General features: G+C 36.1%; 1 protein-coding gene across 2 annotated transcripts in view; it reads left to right on the top strand.

Annotated features, from left to right (window-relative positions):
- The window catches only part of DSC2 (desmocollin 2), a 37,454-nt gene extending 34,428 nt beyond the window's left edge, over positions 1 to 3,026 (top strand). The window contains exons 16-17 of one of the 2 annotated variants that reach the window (XM_049620244.1): positions 530 to 575; positions 662 to 745. In XM_049620244.1, coding sequence (XP_049476201.1) covers positions 530 to 565 — 36 coding nt within the window. In that variant the 3' untranslated portion in view covers positions 566 to 575; positions 662 to 745. Of the gene's footprint in view, positions 1 to 529; positions 576 to 661 lie in introns of both variants that reach the window. The other variant, XM_049620243.1, reaches the window with a different exon arrangement.
- Positions 3,027 to 10,118: the final 7,092 nt, after the last annotated feature.

The following is a 10,118-nucleotide window of genomic DNA, read 5'->3' on the forward strand; positions in this document are numbered from 1 at the left end:
TCCTCAATTTTGATTTAATAATGCTCCGATATTAAGTGGATATTTACTTTTCCTCTCATTTTGTTTGGTTTTTAGTTCTTACTGAAATAATGTTAGATGATATTTACTTACTTACTGGACAGGAAATGTCTTATTTATTTGGTAGAAGAACAATTGAAAAGAATCTTTATCCCAGGTTATGTGATTTTATTTTTAAAATACAAAAGTTATCTGTGTGATGACATTCAAATTATTTTTTTCCCATGACTTTGTGTTAATATTTCCCATGTGATAAATCATATCTTAGAAACCAAAAGTGTGCTACGAGGCAATTATAGCCTTATGGTCAGTAAGCCTATCTGGAAAGATCTGAGCCCACCACCATTTGGGTTCAGTTTAATGGGATTTTACATTTCACTCTAGACGTGATTATGTAACGTGAACCCTAGGATACTTGCTGCCACATATGTGATTTTTAGAAACATGCTATAGAGTGAATTTATAGAGTGATTTATGATACAGACCAATCATGTGCATTTTTTATATGTAGGAATCCATTAGAGGACACACTCTGGTTAAAAATTAAACAATGAAAGGTAAATCAAAGCAATTATTTTTATGTTAGTAAGTTTTGGTGTTTAAAATAATAATAATAAAATATATTGTGTTTCTCCCCTGGCAGAAGGTGCAACTGTGTGATCAGGATGACAATCATAAGCATGCTCAAGACTACGTCCTTACGTATAACTATGAAGGAAAAGGATCAGTGGCTGGTTCTATAGGTTGTTGCAGTGAACGACAAGAAGAAGATGGGCTTGAATTTTTGGATCATTTGGAACCCAAATTTAGGACACTAGCAGAAGTGTGCATAAGGAGATGAGTGGATTCTAATAAGTCTACAAAAGCCAGTGGCTTTATCTGTTCCCCAGCCCCCCACGAGCCCCCACTTTTTTAAATACAAGCCAGGATTTTTTAAAAATAGAAGATGCTATGTTTTGGGTTTTCCCCTTCTTTATTTTGATGAGATCTCTTTAGCCAAATGCATATTTACAGAAAAATGCTGTAAATAAGTATACAGATTACCCAATTTTTACATAGTTATAAATTAGTTGTGTTCCATCCAAGGAGATCTACAGGTAGAAAAATTAAGGAAGTCCACATTATTGTTTACATTTGGGTATACTGTCAATAGCCAACTTATAGTGCAATAAAATGTAATTAATTCAAGTATATATCATAAGCTACTTGAAATATAACCTAATAGAAAATTTCAGAGAACTTGCTTTAGCATTATATTCATTTACCTAATTAATGAATTGTGTGGTGCTCAAAAACTGTTGCTGTCCTGAACATTATAAAGTGTGTATATTGCATTCTTGATAATGTTTTATTCTCACAGCATTACCTTTCTCAAGGTAAAGGGAGAGTCCCAACCAGGCATTGACTGTTAATACAATTCCATTCTGGTGGACTTTAGTTTCTAGGTTGTATTCTATACAAAATCCTGAACTGAATCTAAATTTCTCTGTTACCAACCTTGTCAGGAAAATTTAGTTTTAAAAACTGCTCTAAGAATGTATTTTTATTTCTGCAAGGCCTTGGTCTTTGGTCTCTCTCTCTCTGTCTCTCCCCCTTTCCCTCTGTGTCTGTTTCTCTCTCTCTACTTCTCTTTCTCTTCTCTTTATTTTTTAAATTTCTACTTGGGTTGGAGAGTCTAAATATTTTAAAAAGCCATCTCTCTTCTTTTATAAAGCGAGTTATTCTGTTTTTGTTTTATGTAAGTGTATTATTCTCTGTTTTTCTCGAAATTAGTGTCATGTTGATGTTATTGTTTCAAGTATCTTGGTTATTGCTTCATTATTTCCTCAACAAAGGAACTTTAATTCTGCCATTAAAACTGTAAAAATATGTCATGCTTTTATTAGATACAACATTCTGTGTTAACAAAAGGATATTTAAAATTGGAAGGTGGTTATTTGGTATATAATAGCATGTTTATAGTTCATATCGTTAATGCAAGGACACAGTTTATAAATGCAAAATAGTGAGGGATTTTGAAATAAGCTTTGCAGAACAGGGATCATGAAAGCTCTCTAGGAATAAGTATTTTATAACTTTTTAGATGAAATGGCTAGTTATGTCTATCTGTTTGAGAAGTCTTTTTTTTCACATTTTAAGGTCACAGTTTTTAACAAATGTAGAGTGGGCCAAACTATTTATATTTTGAAACAGTAAGACAAAATCAAACTTAACAGCCAACCAAATTCCAGGCCAGGCTTCACAGCTGATTTCAGTCAGTGAATTTTCTAAGTACACTAACCACATGGACATTTGAAATGTATTTCTGTTATCTATGATCGTTAGGAATATGCCTATCTTAAATTCGCAAGGTTGGCTTATGACAATTATTCCTAAAGATTAACACTGGGTAATTATTCCATAATCAATTTATCTTTTCAATAGTTTTCTTATTGTTCAGTCAAAAATACTATTTCTTAAAGTTACTTTAAATAAAGCATGCACACAGTGTTGTATATTACTGGGTACGATAAAGAAAATCAGGTAATTTTAAAATATTATTGTATGAGTTTGTTAATCATGTGTCTGAAAGGAGCTCATAAGAGTGTATTTGTCTTACTTTGAGAAGTGTCTTCTTTAGAATTGTGTTCTACATTTTTTAGAATTTTAGAGTTTGATGTGGAGAGATCATTGGTCCATGGTTATCACGTGTATATAATTTTGCTATTCTAAAGGTTGTGATGCTATGGGATATTGGTTAAGTTGCATAGTTTCTCTGTGTCTGTTTTTTTTTTTAATTTCATCATAAAACGGGGGATAATAACTCTTTTCCTAGGGTGGCTGTAAGACATTTGAATAAAAAATGGTTTTTAAGCATGAGACTCATACAGAGTGGTCCACCTGAAAGGCACTCCTGTAATACTAAGTGATTTAAAATATATCACATGTACAACCCCACTTCATATTCACGAAAATCCATTAAGAAAATAGGATAATCGAAAGCCTGTTTTGCTTTATTTTACTTCAGAATGTTTGCCAGTTGAGAATATGTCTCTTCATAATGATTACCTGATGCCTGGGTCTTCTATATCCAATGTTTTAGCACATACATTGCAAAGATTTCTGAAGCATCTGCAAAGCATTACCTAATTTTTTTTTTTTTATTTTTAAATTTATTTAGAGAGAAAGAGCATGTGTGCAAGTTGGGGAAGGACAGAAAGAAGGACAGAGAGAATCCCAAGCAGGCTCTGTGCTGTCAGTGCAGAGCCTGACTTGGGGCTTGAACTCATGAACTGTGCAGTCGTGACCTAAGCCCAAACTAAGAGTCAGGTGCTTGACCGACTGAGCCACCCAGGCACCCCAACTCAATTCCTTTTTTATCTTATTTGCATAGCACATCCTATATGTTGCCTCCAAACTGCCAAACTTTCTGAGAATTTTTAATACAAGTTTATTCATTCATTCTTTTGCATACAGTCATTTAATGCCTTCCCAGTGTAGCCTTCTAATGCAGATTGTGCTGGTATGCGAAGGTACAAGATGAATTAGCTACTCTCCCTACCCACCCACTCTACTACAAGACAAGATAGGGTGTAGTATTGAGTGGATGTGGGTATGGAATGGTCCAATGCCTGTAAAACATATCGCATGATACCTGGCACATGGTAAGTGCTTGATATAGGTGAAAAAATTCCAGGTGACATAAAAGAACTATAGAATTCTAGGGAGTGAAGATACGCTCCTGCTATTCTCCTGCTAAGCGTTTTGAGCGTGAGTGCCCTACCTCTACTGTCCTCCATTCCTCTCTTCATACATTCTTCCCACCAGTACCCTGGCTCCCATGCTTGGTGCCACTGAGCTCCAACAGTGACTGTGCCACGCATCTCTTCCCCCTTCTCTCCTTCCACCTCCTGTCAAAGAACACGCGACCATGGCATTCTCCTGCCTAAGGGCCCTCTGTGGCTTTGGAGGATAAATTTGAAATGCAAATCACATTCAAATACCAATCTTCCTGTATCTCACACACTTCTTTGTGCCTTGTTCATAATAGGGTCTCCTTTTGCAGTGTCTTTATTTACTTGTAACTTCTTTGTTGCAAAAGTACTTTTTAGAAGATCTAGTTCAAAAACCACTTCTTTAGCATATGACATTTTTTTTAGTCATACAACATTTATGTGTCTAGAGCATATTGCTGTAAAAGGTTCATTTTTAGGTTTATATGTACATATGTATGTGTGTATGCGTGTGTGCAAACACGCATACGTGTGTGTGCATGTGTGTCTGTATGTTCTCATATAGGAAGCTTACTGAAGACAAAGAAAGGTGTTCTCATTTGTATGCACATTAAACTCTGGCCATCAATACATTCTGATGAGTCAAATTGTATTGCCCAGGTCACAAAGGGAAAAAAAAAAAAAAGAAAGATTACAAATTAAGTTATCGGATTCTTAGCACACCACAATAACTTTCCCTTGACATAGGTTTTCCATTAGAGATGTGATGTATATTAGATTCTGCATTGAATTCTTTTTTCAACACTGGACATCGAATACACAGAATATCAAACATATGCATTCACTACTTAGAAAGTGAGGTGGTGAGGTTCTGGAATCCCTTCTGCTTCTCCCCTTGGGGTCCTGGGAGTGGCAGATCCTATCTGTACATTGTGGTTCAGGTTAGCTAATTCCTTCCCGCCTCCAGCAACTGCATGACCTCAGAACCAGCTACACTACCCTGAAATGTAACCCTCAAAGGTTTTTCCTCATCTTCACCACTGTATGCCCAGCATATAGAACAGTAGGCTTTCCGTCTGTTATATGAATGGATGAATGGATTCACATAGGTACTGACTGAGATTGGACTGCAGCTTTGTGTAAAGAGCCATTTCTTCCTCAATGTGAAACTCATTGACCAATGTGCAAATCTTAGTTGTGACCATCATTTCATTGTCAGCATGTTCTAACACTAGTTTTTCTAAAGGACTGCTCACTAACTTCCTGAGGAAAAGCAACGAAATGTCAGTTATATTTTAGAAATCCAAGAAATGATTCTTATGGGTTTGCCAAAGCCAGGTTAATTATTTGTGATGGTTGAAAGTCAGGCCTTGACTTGAAAAGTACCTTGAGAAACAAGAAGGCAAGGGAATGGTGCAGATCTAAGAACTTCGATTCCTCTGAGTTAGAGTGGGACAACATTCTGTAACAGGGCACCACAGAGCTCAAGAACACCATGAGAAGGAAACCTTTTGAGGGAAGGAAAGGACATGTGCAGCTGTGAGCCTGGGAGGCAATGACTATACTGCACTGTGAGCTGATAATGTTGCCTGAAGATAACACATAAGATAGAGAGGACTGTCCTGCCGTTATAAGGAACAGACCTATCCAGCCAATGGTGGGCAAGGCTTAGTAAATAGCAAGTCAGCTATGCTTCTGGGTTTTTGGTTTTAGGAATCATTAATATGCCTTCTATTATTTCTTCTCCCCAGGGTCTAGATTTCAGTCCTCAGACTGGAATCTTAATAAGTTACTGTGTCTTTTTTTTTTAAGTAAGTTCTACACCCAGTGTGGGGCTTGAACTCATGACCCCAAGATCAAAAATTGCATGCTTTACTGACTGAGCCAGCCAGGCACCCCTGAAATCTTAAAAAGTGAGATCCTGTTCTTCCTGTCCTCTGTCCTCACCTTCCCCCTGCCCCTTGCTACCTCAATAGTTGAACGATTTAAGTCACTTCTGCTTAACTTCTTAAAATAGAGCAAATAAATGCATCCTCCAGCTGCATTTTAAATTAAACACACAGCATAATGTCTTCATGTAAAACAAAACAGAGTGCTGACAAAACAGGAAATAAAAAGGAAACTAGTGTTTTGCAGATAGCTAGTGTAGTAAGCGGAACACTTTGATCTGATTTTGTTAAAAAACACATTTTATAGAGGAATATTACTGTGTCGTGGCTTTGGGACATACTCTCTACTTTTAAACCCATCTGGTATGTTTTACATTCTTGTTATATATGAGACTCAGGAGAAGAATCTCATTGTGGCCCTTGGTTGGAAGGAAAAGTCAAGGGCTGTTTTGGGCCACTCTTTAGCTCTGTGACTATACCCTCATTCCCTGGCAGGAAATCTGGACATAGGTAAGAGGTTAGGACTATGGAGTTTCTACTAGTCATCTTTCTCTCTCTCTCTCTTTTTTTTAAGTTATTATGTTAAGATACAGGAGAGAGGACAGAGCAGAATATTGTTTCTTTTGCAGTTGACAAAGATTAGAGTGAACTTGTGAAAATATTTGCATTACTTTTTTTAGAGTGTGGTTTACAGACCATCTGCATCCAATCACCTTTGGTGTTTGTCGAAATAAAGATCCACTACGGAATCAGAATCACAAGGAGGACAGGGAGGAAGTATGGAAGACTTCAATTTTAGGAAGTTTTCTAGGCGACTTTTACACCCTCTCAAGTTTGAGAACCACTGATATGGATTTACTGACTGGGTCTATGTATGGTTTGGAGGTTTACGAAACTTAAGTATTTTCAGCTTCTTTCTTCATATAAGATGCATTAAGCAAGGTGCTGGAATTATACCAAAGAGTTGAAACACACTGATTAGTAAACTTCCACACTTTGAGCAAATGAACCGTTTTACAATGTATTCTACTCCATGATTCCTACTCACCATTTGGAGTGAACCGGTGGCATAATCTTAGTATAGGACCACGGGACCAGGACATTTAGTAAATGCTCAATAAAAATGAAACTAATTTTGCTACATAAATGTGGCTGGCCAATAAGATGCGTCCACATTATATTGTACATTTTCCAAAAATAATTGTCAAATCTCCAGAGACCAATAGTACCAGAGAGGTCAACAGCAGATGCATCTGGTGACTCTGTCCATGGTAGCTATTTGGCAGCACTATGCCATTGTGTGGGAGCCTTGTCAGGTAGGGTGACAGGTGATGTTCACTGGGTGATTATTACGGCCAGGACGTTCAGAGGGGCCTATGAAACGAGAGGGGCATAAGGGGAAAGTCAAGAGTTTTCAGTCTAAGGAATGTTTCCATGGGAAGGAGGCCAACTGGAAAATTTCTAGGAACCAAAAACATGAGGGGATCTCATACGGAATGATGAGTTCATAAAGCCAGAGGTGGGAGGTGGTTGGGAGGGGGGGGTGTCAACATACAAGCTTCAATGCAAAATTACCAGTCAAATCAGATAAAAGGAATTTATCCTAAAGAAGTAAGATGATGGCACAAAGATCCCATACACATGCAAGGATGTTTATCTCAGTGACATTAAATACGTGGATAATTGGAAATAAACTAATTGCTCCATAACAAAAAAGTAAATAATTTATAATATATTACCATAATACAATGTACCACAATTGAGGATAATGGATATAATGATCATGGACACGACTTTGTAGTCAGGAAGACTGAATTCGAGCTGTAGCTTTGTTCATACTGAGTAACCTTGGAAAGTCACACAAGCCTCAGATGCCTTACATACAAAATGGGGACAAAATAGGAATAAATACATAAAGATCCTATCTTAGTGCTTGGTTCCTGAATATATCAATAAATGGTAGCTACTGTCATTTTTGTCACAATGATGATAAGGGAATATAATGCAATCATTTTATTTTGAAGACTAATTAAATAAGGACAGGCATAAAATACAGTGTTAATGAAAAAGTAGAATAATTTGCTAAATCAGTATAATCCCAAATTCATATAAATATACGATTATATGTAATATACTTAAATATTGAGTGGTAATCCCTGGATGGTGGGAATATTTCTTCATTATATGTTTCCATGTTTCCATTTTATAATGAACATTACTATTTACAAATGGGAGAAATTAATAGAATGAAATATAGAGGAAAAATAAGCTCATAGGGGCGTCTGGGTGGCTCAATCAGTTAAGTGTCTCATGGTTTTGGCTCAGGTCATGATCTCACTGTTTCTGAGCCTGAGGCCTGCATTTAGCCCTACTGACAGTAGGGAGCCTGCTTGGGATTCTCTCTCTCCCCCTCTCTCTGTCCCTCCCCTGCTCATGCTCTCTCTCAGAAATAAATAAATAAATAAACTTAAAAAAAAAAAAAAAAAACTCATAGGCTTTAGGATTTTTGAAGATTTGCTGACCGTGAAGAAAAGCCTTAAATCTCAGCCTTACTATGTCAAGCCTACAATGACATGTTATATTCACAGTAAATGACTGAATTGGAGCAAGAAAAAAATTCAGCATCTAACATTATTATATTTTAATGTTCCCTTTTACAAAGTTTTTAAAATAAACATCAGTCAATTTATTTTTATTTTTTTAATGTTTTATTTATTTTTAAGACAGAGAGAGAGAGCATGAGTGGGAGAGGGGCAGAGAGAGAGGGAGACACAGAATCTGAAGCAGGCTCCAGGCTCTGAGTTGTCAGCACAGAGCTCGATGCGGGGCTCGAACTCATGAACTGTGAGATCATGACTTGAGCCAAAGTTGGATGCTTAACCAACTGAACCACCCAGGCGCCCCAAACATCAGTTAATTTAAATTCCCTTTTTTTTTGCATAACATATAGAAAGCATATAAAGATCATTTTTAAAATTTTCTACATAATAAAAATATTTCTTAAAGCTCCATGTAGTTCATTGCACATAAGGCTTCAGAAAATAAGTTACAGGACAATAAAAGAATTTGGATAGTTTCCTAGAAATCAGAACAGGACTTAACTTGCAGATTCAGTTTTGTTTTCCACAGTTATAACCGGGCGTACTATTTCTTCCAAGAATGATAATAATTTAAGCCTTGCCAAAACATTTTAGGTTTAAGCAGGAGAGAAAGAAAACAACACTATTGCTTTCAACCATTTTGGTTTTGATTAGCTGATTCATTTATCTCCATAAGGCTTTTTAAGAGAAAGGAATAGGGGTCTAAAATTCTGGAGTGTTATCTAAGCCTTCTCATCTTAAGGTAAGTCACCTAACTCCCTCTTTGGGTATATGTTTCTTCAATAAAATGAGAAATTGTACTAGATTAAATATATAGCCACTTTTAGGTATAATGTTCTAGGGTTTTATATGAATTAAATATGAGTGAAATGGTAATTCAGTATTAGTAATACTTAAAACTAACTTTCTAACTTGGAATGTAGTGATTGGGTTAGTTTGGTTTTAGCTCCACACCTCCATGAATCTGGTAAGTGGTCCTGATAACATGTCTTTAGCTGACAAATGCATAGGTCTGTGTCTTAATCCTGGGACTCTTCTGATGCTTGGATTTGTATCATTTGTCTTCACCTGAAACTGAATTCCTAAGGAAGTTCCCTTTTGATTTTTCAATACGAGTTTCTTTAGTAAAGTTGTCAATAATATTTTTGGCAATTTCTAGTCTCTTGTAATTTAGACAAAGTTCCTCCCTGAATCTCAGCATTTGTATAGGAAATTTAAGATGGCAACATTCCATCATTTGTTTTTTAGTCATTTTACCATTTTTCCTTTAAAGGAAGTCTTACTAAGCCTTGTAAAGTTGACCCTCTAAAGAAAGGATGAACTGAATGGCTTCCCAGCAGATGTCTTGATATGATCCAGGGCTCCCTGTGCTAATGGGTAACATTGTAGAGAAGGATGGCCCTACATTCAAAAGTCATCCCATTTGAGATAGGACAGAAATTACATATAAATTCCGTTTGCATTTGAATATGTTCTATATTAGGATATCACATTCAAATAATGCTGTACTTTTTTGAAGAAGCATATTTGAAAACTAGATTCATTGCTTTCACCTAATGGTTCTCTTAACATTCTAATACAAAGTTAAGATAAAGTTTAACACTATGGATGAACTTTTGTATTCTCTTTTATTGCATAATGAGAGCCATGTAACTCCAAAATTAAAAGTATCATACTTTGCCTGAATATCCAGGAAGTTAATAAGCAAAATCCAGGACTCAAAGATAGTAAATAACCCACCTCAATTGCTTTATTGATGCCTGATTATTTTTATCTGCTTTATATAATTTAATTTGATAAGCCTTTTTATTTTTTTTAATAATTTTTTTTATTAATTTTTTTTTAACGTTTATTTTTGAGACAGAGAGAGACAGAGCACGAACAGGGGAGGGGCAGAG

Source organism: Panthera uncia (assembly GCF_023721935.1).
Source record: "Panthera uncia isolate 11264 chromosome D3 unlocalized genomic scaffold, Puncia_PCG_1.0 HiC_scaffold_8, whole genome shotgun sequence".
Classification (NCBI taxonomy): Eukaryota; Metazoa; Chordata; class Mammalia; order Carnivora; family Felidae; genus Panthera; species Panthera uncia.